Below are 16,027 nucleotides of genomic sequence, written 5' to 3' on the forward strand. Positions count from 1 at the left end.
AAACAAGGCCGTCACCACTATCGCCACCACGTAACGCGACGACGAAAGGTGTTAGGTTCACAGTCCGCGCGTTGTTGTCCAGTTACGACTACACGCGCGCGCATGTTGTCTCTCGTTGTGTGCCTGTTCGATGTGTGGACGTCGTTTTCATCTGATTTTTGTTTCTCTCTCCCTCTTTCTCTACACTTATTGTCATCATTATTGTCTGCCACGGTCGGATTCGTGTGTTCACAACTTTTTACGCTCTTTGTGCCTGTGCGTTATTACAGCTCACCTGCGTAGCTTGCTCTCATCATCCTGAGGTTCGGGTTCCCAACCCCTTCCCCGCCCCACGCTACTAAACTCATATTTGTCCCGTTCAACCGAAATAAAGATATCAGCAGCAGCAACAACAAGCATTGCAGCGACCGCAGCGTCTATAACTGCAATAGCATCGAAGCTATCAAGGTTCATTTTCATCACTTCTGATCGTTGTTGTTGATATTGTGGTGCGCCAGAGAAAAAACGAAGTTGGCCCAACGTTCCGCGCGACGTGCAGTTGCAGAGACATACTTGAGAAAGGGGGGCAACTTCCGGGCAAAGGCAACAGCGAAGAAGACGACAACGACGACGACGAAGCAACAATAGCAGCAGCGGTAGCGGGCGGAATTCGTTCTAACGAGTCCAATCTCAATCTCAAAACGGACCACGACGAAGTTCGGCCGGCCGATAGACAACACGGCGCCGGTCGTCCCCTTCCCCTCCCCCAATTTTTGTCTCACTCTCGTTCTGAACGAAGATCAGTGACTGTATAACTCGCTACTTGTACCGGAGAACGGACAAACATTACAGGCATCTTAGCGGACTCGTGCAAAAGCCCGCTGCAGTCCATGCAGCGCGTGCAGCTCAATCTGAAACTTAACGTTAACTATATCAACGTCCATTTCAACTCAGGTAGAAAAAAAGAGCACCAGAAAGAAGCGAAACGGTCTCGTGTTTTAACAGCGCCTTACGCCTTGATTATATTTGATTAGCAGCGTCGTACGGCGACCACTATAACAACTACGGTACATCTACTTCATCCAGAGGCAGGCAGCACAAATCAGCCAAGAAATTCTGGCCCTAAGCGTAGTATGCCACTTCTCTGACCTGCTTCTTTGGTTATCAACCTCGTACAGACGTGACGGGCCGAGTCAAACGACTGACTAGTTTCGTGGTACGAACCACAGCAGTCACCGCCACTGCATCAACGACCTGCACAATTGTACCATTTTATTACCAGGTTCATCGACGCAAGCAGGGTTAACACCGCGCAACAATCGTATGCGCGAGAATTGACTGCACGAAATCATCATCAACAACTACAATCATAATGAAAGCTTCATCGTAACTACGGTTATCGTAATAACAGTAATAGGGACAGCAGTGTACTAGCCACAGTTACTACGGCAACGTGTACCATAACCTACTTCATCTTTTGTTTGTAGCAGCTTCCGTTTCGCCCATTCACAACCACACAGTGATAAACGTATACTGACACACAGTCATTAATCGTCTCACACAAACACATAAACATTGTCGTTGTGTTTTAAGCAAGCAAGCAAACAAACCGCTACGGGTCCTGCGACGCCACTGCAACTCATCTACGAACAATCCCCCCTGTCAGAGAATAGCGTCACATCTATCAAACGTCGTGCCGACAGGATATCACTGCAAGCAAAACAGTTAGCCCTCTATCCACGGCGGAGTTCCTGCGGCCCCGACAAACATCGACAGTACGAAGAATACTATAATAATTACAATCACATAACCGACAGCATTGAAAAAATCGCCGATTATCGACAGCAAGCTCGAACCAGCCAATATCATTGTTACCACCGCTAACAACAAGGCTGTCAATTACGAGATTTTAGCAGTCACTTAGGTGGTAGCAACAGCTCATTCAAGTGCGGCCTGAGCGTTTTTGTTGTCGTTGTTGTGCTTTTCGTAAATTTCCCTCTTTGTCTCTTCCTCGATCACGGAGCGAATTAGTGACGGAACAGCCGAGCAGCGACGAGTCTCAATTAGTCCACCCTCGATCTAGCGAGAGCAACGGCAACAACCTGAACGGCAGCGTCGAAAGGCGACAATAGCCGCAACAGGAGCAGCAGTATTACACACCAGGCGCACGGAGCGGACAACAAAAACCTCGTCTGAAGGTGACGCACTCCGCCGTACAACAACAGAACAGCAATGGACACCTCTGTTAACACACCACCGGTCACGCTGACCGTCCGCATGATCATGCAAGGCAAGGAGGTCGGCAGCATCATCGGCAAAAAGGTGAGCGAGAAAAAAAGAGACACATGTGCATGTTAGCTCCGATTTAATTAGTTATGTTCATTGTTACTGTCGTTGTTCAGGGGCTTCCCTCATTTGTCATCGTTGCGTATTATGTCAATGGCAACAAACGACAACGGAAGCATCGTTTCGAATCTATAAAGCAGAGGGATCATCATACACAGGGCGTATTGGCAAAAAACAACAAATGTCCATTGGAGCTGTTAGTATAGGACACTGAACCCGAAACATCGAATTTGCCAAGCAACAAACCGAGTGTTTGATAAATACAAAACCACAACGCCGTACAATCAACAGACTTTTATACTGTGATGCACTTATGTATACATTGTGTAAGTGCAGATGTCGTTTTGCTGGTCCAGCTTAGTTGAGCCTTTCATGAATCAGCGGTATAATCTACTATGATATGGAATAGCGGCTGATATCGCCGAGTAGTCATGGGGTTTTTATGTTGTAAGGCCGTCCAGGTGTCTTCTCTCCTCTGACATTTTCGATGGCCTCAACTATTGTTATTTCGTTAGCTCGCAGTCTAGTTTTTCAGTTGATAACTAAGTCAACGGTCCGGTTGACGATAAAAAAAAGTATACTTGAAATAATAAGTATACTTTTTATCTTCGCATTGATTCCACTAGAAGGCGAAACTAGCATTTGGTTTCTTTTTTACCCTTTCTTACTACTTGTCTCTCGCTCCCCCTTTTATTTAACCCTCTTTCGGCGTGTAGTCTTTTTTCTTTTTTTGGCTTTGCCTGTACCCCTTGGGAGCTTGGCTAGAAAAACGCCGAAGTAAAACTTGATAATAGGCCCATATTCGGTTGTACCGTACTACTCTCACATCACTACACGCAAACCAGTCTCATGACTGAGATCCTTTCGCTCCCCGCTTCTGCTGGAGAAAGATACCTTGGACTTATTCTCCCATTAGGCCAAGCAGATTTTTTGGCTAGGCGAAATTTGTCCTCGTTAGTGCCCTTTGCAAGTCGACCTGCCTGCCTGCTTGAGTCTGCTGGCGTCAACCAACCGACAGAAGAGGTAAGCTATCTAGCAACTACCAAAGCTAGCTCCGTGCCTGCCTTCATTGCACGAAAGTGGAAAGGCTTTACAAAATGGCTCGTCTGTAAAAATGCGCTTATAAAAATTGAATGAGGAGAACTCCTTTTCGATAACAGACTCTAGCTTCTCTTAAATTACGTATATATTAAACTTTATTGTCCAGATGTTTTCATTTCTGAGATTGGAGCACAAATACTGATACCCGCCCCTTGCATTTCAATGTATAGTTTCAATGTATAGAGTAGCACTCTGTAAATTAAATATTTACATCATTTAGCCGCCTGCAAGTGGCCGTGGATGTTGTTGCTGCTGCTGCTGTTGTCGTCGAGCTTAGGCTATATTCAATCGCACCTCTATCCAGCACTGATTATCTCCGCTGACGAAACACCAGCGGCAGCAGTAGCGCTATGGATCGAAGGCTGTAGAAGTCGCTACCGCGGCATTAGCTTCGAACGAGCGATTGGTTCATTAGCAATGACTCCGTGATATTTCTACGACTGTTGCTGCTGCTGTTGATGGTGTCTACGGGTGCCGATATAGACCAAATACGGAGAAGAGCACTGTGACAAGGCAACATCGTTCAGGGTCGCCTCCAGGTCCAAATGGCGTTTTTCGCCTACTCCTCACAACATAAATGCGCTGGCTTACTGATTGAATAGCCAATAAATAGTGGAAGAGAAGAGGCGTCGAGGGCGCGGCCAGTGGGGTGTAAAAGGTCGGGAACGGAGCAGGGGATTGCAAGCACTCCGAAACGGGTTCGTCCGAGACGACGAAGTCGTGCCCAATGGTCGGTGTTCGCCCTGCATGGGCGTTGGCTGCATTTGCTAGTATTGTCAACCGAGTCCGTCCAACGCCACTGCTGTGCAGACTGTGCCAATGTTTGATGGAAGAATTTTCCTCTGCATAAGAGACAAGCGAGCAGTTTCTTTTGCGTTAGAAGATTTGTAGTGGTATGCAAAAGTAGATTACGCAGGCTCTGCTGGTCATAGGAAGAATTCTCTCTCGGTCTGATTGATATAGCGATAGTGACTTACTTGTTCCAAGCGATCAACATAATGCGTACACGCTGAAGGACTAGGTGGCAGACCACTGCACGATGGAGAAATACGTGGGCTCGAGTTCCGAAACGATGCTGTCTGTGTCAAATTAAATTTTACTTGCGCAGACAAAACAAGGCAGTAGCAATATTAAGGTGAACTTGTACTAAGCTCGAGGCTTTAAGCGCAGCATATTATCATTCCTTGAATTTATCTGTAACGCTGACAGAATATATTCCGGTCTTCCTGGCAATCATAGTCTAATATTATTAGTTGACGCTGTGTCCTCCACGTAGTTTTAAAAGTATCTTCTATGCCCGATACATTTAACATTGCCACTGTGTCTAGGACGTTCTTTTGTCATGACCGACCCCGATTTTTGTCGGATCTCATTGCTCTTTTGGATTAATTAAGGATCCTACCTCAGATAACGATAAGACACTCTGATTTACTGCACCGTCATCAATATTACCTGTTGTTCCCTTCCGGACTTGAACCAATGTTTCCGAACTACATCAAAATTAGCACACTGGGATTAATGGGATCAGTTGAGCTTGTTGCCGACTGAACCGTTCTGGCTACTTTGGAATCAGTTGGATATTACTCGCAGAGCAATCAGTCAGTTAGCAAACATCGACAAGAGTAGCACAGGGGCGCAGGTTAAAGCTCAGTAGAATCAGCTCTCATCACTAGTGTCGAATAAAAGATCCATATTTACCTTCTTCTTCCTTTACTACACGCATCCAAAACCTTTTGATTGCCTCGCTTGTCCCGTCGTTGCTTGGCTTGCATGGCGGGCCAGCCATCAGCCACCCTCGGGCTGTTTGGCCAGACAGTAGTTTCGCAGTTACTTCAGCACTGCAGCTAATGATGTAAATGTTCGAGTTTAGCCCTAGATCGGCAAACTTGTTTGGCAAAACTCTCCAAAGCTGTGTGCGCGTAGTAACCCACCTTCCTTTCCTACGGAGGCTCTTCAACCCTCCGACGTCTGTCTGTCCATCCAGCCAGCCAGTTAGTTGTCCGTTGGAAAACCACGCTTGCATTGCTAGCCACGCAGTCTCACTTTTTGCGTCCATATTGATGTACAGTGATGATCCTGGCCATCGTCGCGGTTGTTGTCATGCTACCAAAGGCTTTTCGGCAGTGTTTATCTAAATTTCGGCGACCCCCCCACCACCCCTGAACCGGTAACTGGATGGTTTGGTGTTTTTTTAGCTGTTCGTTGCGAAGTTGCGAGGCCGCGGTGTTAGCCGATCTGCCAGCGAAGCGAGCAGTGTGAGTGTAGTCTTCGTGGTCGATGTTCGGCGACTTTTTTTTGCCGCTTTTGTTAGCAAGGATCATAAAAAGTATTCCTGCCGGTACCACGGCGGCAATTGTTACGGCTGTGAGCAGTACTAGTTCTGCTGGAGCGTCTTGCTACCCTTTTACAACTTGTACGTGCGTAGGTATTAGTAGTTAGGCTCGTCGTAGCATACGCCTTTTTGCTGCTCCTACACGTCTGATTCGTTCGTTCGCCGTTGTCCGTTCGGTTGTACGAGACGACCAACGACGATGACGACGAGACCCGTACAGAACGATCGCACTTAGATAGCTCTCGCATGCTCCCCCAGCCCCGCTACCAAACTCTGAGAAGGTGTACAAGAGGTCCCGAGAAAAACTGAACTTTAGGTTCCCTCCACTCTACCTACAATACGGACCAATCTCCGAGACTGAACCGGCGATGTTTTGACCTTTGCTGGTACTGGAAGCCGTTCAGATACAGCGATCGGCAGGTATGTTCGACCAACCAATGGACTGAACTAGAATGGACCGATGAAAAAACTGGGGCAGCTGGGGTACCAAAGAGGATGTAAAAAAGACCACCACCCTACACATAAAAATTAAGAGAATCTTTGCACCGTTTACTGAGGTCTCCCCCGATCTTTTTTTGCTGCTCTGTAATTATTATTATTGTATGTCACCTTGAAATCTTGCGCGCTGGGCTGTGAGAGCTCAAACGCGAGCCATCTTCTCTTCTATCGATTCGATCTATAACGTTTGATAAACGTTGGTAAACGTCCAGTAAGCAGGATGTGTGGTGGGTTAGCACCAGAGTTGGGGAGAAAGGGGGGAGGGCAAGTGAGCGAACAAGATTCGTGGACGGTAACGTCGTTTTCCCTTTAGCTAGCATAGTTTTGAAAAAATAGAAAGCTGAGTGAGCATGGATGGGTTTCAGTGCGATTGCTTCGCGCATACTCAACTTACGACCATCTAGCACTTTCAGAGGGTGGTAGCGGGCCTAGAGCGACCAAGCTAGCTGATGGACGCCTTTAGGCTGCATGAAGAAATGATCTTGAGAACAAGTTGGTTAAGAGTGTGTGTGGACTAGTTGTTAGGGGCCTTTACACTAAGAAGTGAAGGCAGAAGTCGACGTCAGTCCTAGCGCGTCCCGCTAGAATGCCAGCAAGAGAAGTAGCTATGTGTGCCACAGTAGCAGTTGGGAGAATATCAAATGACTCCCGGATATTATATGTAAAAGCCAGAAAACAGAGGGTCCGCTACCCCGTCACTTCGAAAATAGGATGGCTAAAGTATGAGACTCGTAGAATTGCGATGTGAACGTCGAAACGCTTTCGACAGCTATGAAGGGTCTGCTAGCTTTGCTGCGCAAGGAAGCAAATAGCGAACAGTTGCACCGAAGGTGGTGGAGCGGTACTACGTTGTCAGTAATACGGTTGTGCGATGCCGTGGAGCGGCACGAGTACACGAGCACGTAGCACCGAAACGAAAGTAGCGACTTAGCCTTTCACTTCATGGAGAAAGTAAACGGCGACGATAACAGGAAGTAAGATCTTCGACGCCCACGACGGGGTACTATGTACAACTACCTAGCCACTCTCCACTGGATACCCTCACGGAAAAGTAGCTGTTGTGATCTTTCTAGGTAAACGAAGGACTGAACACGCGATTAGTCGGTGGAAGCTAAGGGTATATACATCAGTTCTACAGCTTTTAGCAATCGTTGTTGAGAAAAAGGCTGCTCTTGCAGAAGCTGCAGTCAGTGGCGGCAACGGGAGCGGCACCAGTTGGCAGGCAGTCGTAATGGTGATGCTAAAGGAAGCGAAGACAAACCAACTGACCGGAGGGTGTTTTTCCTGGGCACCTTCGCTTCGTTGGCTGCTTTTAGCGATGATATGGCCATCTACTGCTGCTGCTCTGTAGATCCTTCAGTTTGGCCTATACCGTACACAAATACAGTAGCAGTAGTAGCAGCAGGATCGGGGACTGATGGCCGTTCTTTTGGTGGAAAGAAGCTATAACTGCAGTTGGGATGGGAGCAGAGGGCTGTTGGGTGAACGGAAAAACCTCTCTACTCTGTTGTCCCGACACACCGCCGATCCTTGATGGCAGAAGATACTGCAAGGCAATAGCAGAAACAGCCGCAACAGCCAAGCAAAAGATGGATACATTATCGTTGGCCGCCGCACTTCATTTTCACGGTGACCGTTCTGTGGGTTGGTCGTGATCGTGCTGGTGCGTCTGGGATCGACCGCTACCACCGAACTAGCGCAGTACGCACTGCTGACGGAACGGCATGGGTTGTTTAGCGAGCAGTGGGCGAGTGAGTTAGTATATAGGGGCGTGGGGATTGAAGTAGTCAGGCAGGCAGTGGCGGGTGGCGATGGGTGATCACATACGAATACGCACGAGCGAGTGGACTTGCGGAGCCGGTTGCTCCAGTAGCAGTAGCGAAGAACAGAGGGCACAAAAGGACACGCGGGTACACTGTATCAACCAGAATGGCCTGCCAGATGGGCTCTCTTACTGCTGCTGTAGCTGCGGTTACCTTCATGTGCTGTGTGAAAAAATAGGGGCCAACGAACATAGGAAAATCGGGGTTGCGTGCAAGTAAACAGAGAGGCAGGTAACAAACCAGCCAGCCAGCCAGCCAATAAACGACGTAAGCAAATGACCAACGAGCCAGGCAGCTGCACAGTTATATTGCTGCAGCATACAAGCCACAAATGAAGCGAGCTAAAGCAGACTGCTGGAAGCTGGGCCGACAGAACGACGGGGTACTTTATTCGCTGGATGTTGAATAATTGACGCGCGCGGCAGCCCACCTGACGCTAGCCAGCCAGAGAGGGATGCCTGCTTGGCTACTCATTCGGTTCGTCGTCGGTCGACTCAACCCGACCGAGCCGAACAAAGTCGTACTCACTCCCAATCTTCTTATGCGCTCGTTCGCTCGCCCGCTTGCTCGCTCACTACCTGCCCGTACACCTCAGGTAATAGCAGCAGTATTGAAGACGACCACTGGCGTATTACTGAGCTACGAGCTCCTCCACTTCCGCCGTCGCCACAGTAGCTACTTATTCTTTTACTTTCGTTGCCGCAGCTGGAAACCTCTCCCGGGTGGAGCAGTCTTTGCGCCGGCAGGGTTTCCGCCTGCTGCTGCAGCAGCAGCTGCGCCATCGCCACCGCTAGGGCTTTACTGGCTACTCAGTCGCTGCTTCTGCGCACATTTCGTTCGCTTCAATGTTCGCTGCTGCCGCTGTTGCCGCCGCCGCCACCGCCGCCGGTGCCGCCGCTGCTGTTGCGGAACAGCATCAGCCGCAAAAGTCGCAGTGCGATGTTCCGAGGGGACTGGCTTACACCTACTGCTGCTGTTAAACTACACTCGCCGCACAGAGTTACCTGGCGTGAGTTTTAGTGGTGCAGCTCGATAGTGGGGCAACTTACCTACCAGCGGAAGCAGTGGGGACAACAACAACAACAACAACAACAACAGCAGCAGCAGCAGCAGCAGCAGCAGCAGCAGCAGCAGGAACCGTAGAAAAGGAAGAATTACCAGCTATAGGGTCTAAGGCAACCGCCGCTGCCAGTGCCATCGTTCGTTCAAGCAGTCGTTTTTTCTAAAGCCCTCTGCCCGAACCTGGCCAGGCCTGGCCAGTAGTCTAGGTAGCGGCGCTGCCGCTGTTGCTGCCTTAGGCTTACCTGACCTCGCCTGCTATGACCCGGTGAGCTGGGGGCAGCTTGCTTAAGGCCTGGCAGACGCGCAGGGCCAAATGGGGGAAATCATCTTGGACTGCGTAAATGGGGAAGTGGGACGAAAGTCATCGCCAGAGGAGGTAGAGGGTTGAAGCAGCCATAAGTGTTTAGATGCGGCGTTCCTCAGGTTAGGTAAAGATTGCGCAGTAACGACATAGACGCAGGTGATGGCGATAGTAGATATCCTAGCAGGGTCGGCTGAAAGTCAATTCGCAGTCGTCGCATTGGCATATATAGAACTGGTGTTCCTACTTTAACAGGATCAAGACACGGCTTTATACACAGGTGTACAGAGGCTGTGTGACCCCCCAGGAGAAAGGGAGGTAGCGTAGCAACGGTGATCGCGGTCTTCGCTGTAGAAATGATAACATTGCCAGCCGTAATAGTCACATGGCAACAGCGGCGACGGCGGCGGTAATAGGCAAAAAATGATGTTAAAGGCGAAATGAGAGCTATTTTTAAAAAAGAAGATTTTTACAGAGTCACCAGGCAATAAAGTAGCCCGCTGAAGGGCCATCGTCCTCCCCACGCTCCGCCACCAGCGTGTTTTAGATAAATTTTTCTTACCACATATCTTTTGCTTGCCATTTCAAAGCCTTTGCTACTGTTACCGTTGCATCTGTTGTTGTTGTTAATAGTTGTGTGCTGAATATAACAGCAGGTACCTACTTTCGTTTAGTTGATTCCATTGTGTAAAGACCTAGCAGTAAAGCCTGCTTACAAGAAGTTAGGCAAAGAATCGAAAAATGTAGTCGGCAGTTCTTACTAATGAAAATATAAGTGTCCAGGCGTTCGCTCAACGCAAAGGCAAAGCCCGCGAGTCAGGGAAAGCAAAAGTTAGTGAACAAAGAGGTAGAAGAGGTTTGGCTATTTGTACACCCTATATCTCATCTCGCACTCTCCCCCTTGTCAGCCAATCACTCGGGACCTTATTGGAACTCCTGTTCGTGCATAGAACCTTTTATTATTAAAGGCTATTATTTCTAAGTCTGCTCAGATTTCTTAACAGTAGCTGGGGGCAGCTAGTTTTGACCACGAAAGGAAAAATGACGATTGCAATGGCTAAGCCTTACGAACGAAGAGCCCGTACGTAATAGAGCCTGTTTTAGCTACGTTGACCTATTTGCGAGCGCAGTTCGCTCCTACTGCGCTATTGATGGCTGACCAACACGATTAAATGTAACTATCGTTAGGTATGTATTGTGAAAGTGGTGTTTTTGCGTGAGTTCAACCAGTGGTGTCCAAGTAAAAATACCGTGAGTTCATATAAGTTTAAAAGGAAAATATATAGAAGAAATAGAATAGATGTTGCAGTCTGTGTTTTAGGTTCGGTTATTCCGGCCACGGCAAAAGCCAGAAAGAGTTCCTCCAGCTGACCTGGTAACGTGTAAACCTGGCTTACGTTTTTTTTAGTGAAACACTGTGACAGACAACTCGATGTGGATGGTCATTGCCTTCTTGTTTTGATCAAATGAATGAATAATTCAGGAAGCTGGCAGATTTGAAAAGTGGTCGATAAATCTAAGCTCATAAGGAAATTATCAACCCGTGGATTTTCTTATAATTGAGGCTTGGTAACTGATAATTTACTGTATGCGTTGATCGTCTGACTCGTGTCCCGCATCCATTTAGTGCTTTGCAATGGGATTTACGAATTGATTTAGTGACGACGGGGTTAACATGAAATTTCATGCGAGTATTTGCCGGTCAGCGACACACTGGCGCGGCTGTTATCGCGCGATAGCAGGCAAATCTGTGTTTTCGCTTAGCTGCGTCCCATTGATGCAGTTACAGCCGGCGTCACTACCACCCGTTTTCAGCTGCGTGCTTTCTACTGAGAGCTCGGATGGTTCGAAAAGTTACCTTTGGTCTGTTCGGTCGAACTGCAATGGGGGCTTCGTAGCGTGGAGCACGTTATTTCTCATACGGGTATCCACCCGTATAAGTTCGTAGTGGTTGTGTTGGTGGCCGTTGTTACTGCCATGTTATTACCGTCGCGGTCGCCGCTGCTAACGCACCCACAGACATGAGGACGCACGCACGCACGCGCGCGCACGCGCGCACGCACACACACACACATGCTAAAGATCGTTGCTAGCAGCACAGGCTCATTGTCATAAATTCTGGATCAAGTCGGGATGAAGCGGGTGACTTTCCGCACGTCGATATGTTGCCGAGTTACTCATGGCAGCAGCGATGGCAGTAGTAAGCCTAGGTGGCGGTAACCGTGTCCATCTTCGTCTCCATGAATGATCGCTGCTTATTTATGCCAGCGCCAAGCATAAGAACTGGCGTCATTGCAATATATCCTACCTATCGAGTTGGCTCACATCGGGCTCTCGACTCAAGCCTTTTTCGCAGACCTGATCGTTGCTGTTGCTGCTTCAAAGATGAGAATTCGGTTTCTACAGGCTCTTGGGGCTCCATGGGCTGCCGCTGTCACTGCAGAGGCCTAACTGGATAACGTACACATACATAGCCTTCTTGCATGCGCGATCGATGGGGACTTTAATACGCGGAGCCTGATGTTGCAATACATGGTACGCTCGTCTGGGTATGCCAACTACATTAGGAACTTCGGATAGTCTTCTGGTGGCGTTTTTTTCATTGGTCGAGCTAGTCGTAGTGTCTGATGGCAGCGACGCTAGCCATAGCAGCGGCGTGACTGTCGTGGCAGCAATTGAACGCCGATGAATATGCCCGCGTTACCTCTTTCCCTCTTTCGCACTACATTCCGATGTATAGTCTATAATAAGCCGAAATGAATTAAAGGCGCGAAGCAACGTAGGGGGCAGTATACGAGCGTATACAATACTATTCCTATACATAGCCATTGGCTAGTTATTGTTTGTTGAAAGCAATGAAATCCCATATGCTCTGTTTGGCCAATGCTTATCTTATGCCAACCATGTCTGTTATGTGCCTGCTAAAGCAGCCGTCAGACGATCCTGTACGCGCCCGTAAATTTCTGCTCCGGTGATATTGTTAATAGGTGCGAAGCGCCGACAGCGGCGTAGCACATGCTCTCGTATTCCAGGGACAGATTTTACATCCGTACAATTGGCAACCATTTGTCTGCACACGTTCCCTGCTTATGCGTATGCATTTTTATCCTCAGTCCGCAGTGAATTTACAGATAACGGCTAACTTCACTAGTTATGGTATGTAAAGGCACATAGTAATGATTAACGTCTCGCAATGCCGTTGAACGGACATGATACCTTTTTTCAGCGACAATAAATCTTGTAAACTGTAGTTGGTTAGTAAGCTATTCTAGAGTACAGCGGTACTGTTTCATAGCATAGTTCGTTCGTTGTCGACATCGTTGCCATTCGTAAATTAAATGAAACGAAGCTCCGTCTGATACTGCTTGATAAGCTAGGCGCTTCCAGCCTTTCCCTACACAGTGTAAATCGTCTGACAGACGTAGACAGTGCAGGGCAAGAATATTTTAGTAGGTAAATGGAAGCAGGGTTTTACAACGAAGGAAACATCCAAACTAAAACGCGAGAGTAAAGATAACTCGGCCGACAAGATGAGAAACGCTTGCCACCATGAAGCAGACTCGCGAATGCTGACTAAGTGTACCCCTTCATCGTTTTCTTTGCTTAGTGGGTGCATGAACATGTCATCTTGGTGCCGCTGTTCCGGGCAAAAAGTCAACGGGCGTATGCACTCTTCCAGACGATTCCACGTGTCACAGTGTTCAAATGTGCGGGAGCAGCAAGATGGACACGATGAAGTTCTGCTTCTACTGATACACCTGATTCCTGATCGGGAATACACCTCAGTCGGGTAGTCGTTCAGCCATGATCGTTGCTCGATTACATACGTTTTGCTTCCAGTGCTCTTCAGCCGCCGCCGCTGCTGCCAGCGTTACCGTTTCTGTTACCGTTGCAGTCGTCCTACGCGATGTTGGCGGCATCACTGGTAATGGTGGTGATGGTGCGACAGCAGTGGTGGCGGCAGAGGACTCACTTGGCGCTTGCGCGCCGTCTGATTACTGCTGTCGCCCGCGTAACAGCAGGGTGCGGCTGATTGCGGCTCCCTTCCAATATAATAATGAGGATAAAATAACAGACGATAGCAGACATGGGCATCGACGAAATACTGCATGTCAGTAATTGCAGGCCAACAGCGGACTCAGACAACACAATCGTCGTCGCCGTTGCCCCCGCCGTAGCTAACAAAGTCATTTCGGTGTCAATGTCACTCCAGTTCTTTCGATTCATTGGATTTAGCAACAGACTCAGGAGTACACAAAGTGCTGTCACTTATGATATTATTGCCAGTATCTGTTCTGATCACTGTTATTAGTGGCTGTTGTCGCCGTCGTTAGAGAGAGTTACGAACAGTGTAGGGATGGATTCCTTGGATATGGGTTCATCGAATCATGACTGTCGTCATATAAATGGCTTATTATCGCTCTTACGATTAGAGAAGAAAGTCATAGGCCCGCCCCGGTGATTTTCTATAGACCAAAATAAAAAACATTTCTGTGGACATAAAGTCTGCCAACTTAGAGGCCTCGTCGACTCCAATTATTTGTCTGAAATCTTATAAAAGTGACTACTCTATCATATAATATATGGTTGCAGTTGCCGATTTTTCCGTTTTCTGTGTTTGTTTGGCGAATTGCAGAGGGCCAGTTCGTTTTAGTGGTTTCGACTTCGTTATCTACACCCCTCTATTACGGTATGATAAATTACCAACGGCAAATTAAGGCTGAGCCTATCTCTTCTCTAAAGCGTACCTATATGTTTTGTAATATTAATCATTATGAAGTTACACATGCCCCTATCGAGTCCTTGCTGACTATTCCATTTCATTTTACCTCTTTGTGTAATGCGATGACTTATTTTACAAGCCAACGGCCATTTCGCTAAATCGTTTCGAGTCTGGCAAACTAGCCAAAGCAGTGGGATTAATGACGACACCTGCCAAACAAAGATGCTAACAGAACCGAGCAAAGTACGTTATCTGACTGTTTTATAGCTGCAACTGCTTTTACCATCGTACCGTGTTTACTCGAAATCAGTCTGTACCACTGCGAGGCTAACAGTAACGGTAGTTGCAGTTTTACACTGGCCAGCAATAGTAGTTATTGTGGGTCTCCAGCTAACACTGACTCTATTCTTGCTTGTTGACTACCCGCCGTGTTATTTCCTCTCGACGGATTGTTACTTCTATTTTAACGAACGAGAAGAGTAACGAGCCTCCGCCGTAGAACTTGTCAATCGCGCGTTATCGCCACTCGTTTCGTACACTGCTAGGCAATGCCCGTCTGGCTATCGCTGTGTTTCGTCGCTTGATCGGTGTTTGCTTGTTTGCCTCTATGTTGGTTTCTCCGTCCGTTAGGCAAAGAGCCCCTTAATCATTTACTACAACAAACCAACACTGAATCATCTCCACAAGCCATAGATCTACAATATCTTTGATAAGCGAGCAAATGCAACTATGACATATTGCATAAAGTCGGCAGACTCAGTCTGCTCGGTGCTCCTACCGTCCCGGCTAACAATCGAGCACTGCAAGAAACAGTTTGGAGAGCACAACTGTAATAACGGGGTGGTTCTCATGAGTAATCTGCTACGTCGTCATACAGTTAACATGTATGTCATGTGTTCCTTACTCAAGCGATTCGTTTGGAGTAAAACAAAGTGGGCCTAGTGAAGTAATAACACAACAATGCTTCCACATACGCCGCACCAACCTATTTTACAACAGGTTGCGTAAGTTGTAGCCACAACAACAACAACCAGGCCCTGAGGGAACGGCCTCAGTGGGACACTCTGTGGCTTTGACTGTTCTTCAGCTGCATTAGCTAGCCAGCCAGTCAGCCAACGGTGAGTGAGCTGTAAGAAGGAAGAATTTTCGAGCAAATTAGTTCTTGTATCGTGGCCGCCGCCATCGGCTTCGTCGTCATCTTCGGTTTGTATGGCGCTGCGGGCGATCGCCATCACGGCTACCACTTAGACGGCCGCTGCTAGCGCCCAGCACCCGTGACCCAGCGTACCATAACAATGACAACGTATTTATTGCGCCTGTAGCCGCTAATCCCCGCGCATGTACCAAGCACACTACGTCCAGCGTCAACGCAGGGAACAGCAACGCCGCTAGTGCGACGACGATCAACATCTCTATACTGGCGCGTATCTGTCTATCGATCGATCGATCGATCGATAGATAGATAGCTTGCGGGATTCTACTACTGCGACGGCGAAGACGAGATCATGCCGGCGACCATGTCTGTCTATTTTCCTACCGTCTGCCTAAGCGTCTGAATTCTGCTCGCCAGGCAGTGAGTAAGCTTTTTCCCCTCCTGCTGATTCGTTTGTGCGTGCGTTCGGGCTCGCGTAGTAGTTCATACGTGTGTAAATATGTTACACACGTATGAACTTCGTTCCCGTTTGGACATGACAGTGCCGTTGGGGCGGGCAGACTAAGCTGCAGGCTCCAAGTCACCCAACCCAACTAGACCAACTATTCTTCTTCTTAATTCTCTTCTTCTTTCTTAATAATAATAGTTCTAATAAACTGCGTCAAGAGCTTCATGGTAATGGAAAACGGTGCCAAACATATACGTACGT

At 48.1% G+C, this 16,027-nt stretch overlaps 1 protein-coding gene across 14 annotated transcripts in view; it reads left to right on the plus strand.

Moving 5' to 3' along the window:
* Positions 1–16,027, plus strand: part of LOC111252786 (poly(rC)-binding protein 3-like) — an 82,652-nt gene that overhangs the window by 11,029 nt on the left and 55,596 nt on the right. For 11 of the 14 annotated variants that reach the window (XM_086977476.1, XM_086977471.1, XM_086977480.1 and 8 more), the window contains exon 2: positions 270–2,301. In XM_086977476.1, the coding sequence (XP_086833602.1) occupies positions 2,212–2,301 (90 nt within the window). In that variant the 5' untranslated portion in view covers positions 270–2,211. Of the gene's footprint in view, positions 1–269; positions 2,302–3,159; positions 3,349–16,027 lie in introns of those variants that run through there. The other 3 variants (XR_015319159.1, XM_086977468.1, XM_086977469.1) reach the window with 1 other exon arrangement.

The sequence above is a fragment of the Varroa destructor genome, unplaced genomic scaffold (genome assembly GCF_002443255.2).
Source record: "Varroa destructor unplaced genomic scaffold, Vdes_3.0 BEIS01000001.1, whole genome shotgun sequence".
NCBI classification, from domain to species: domain Eukaryota; kingdom Metazoa; phylum Arthropoda; class Arachnida; order Mesostigmata; family Varroidae; genus Varroa; species Varroa destructor.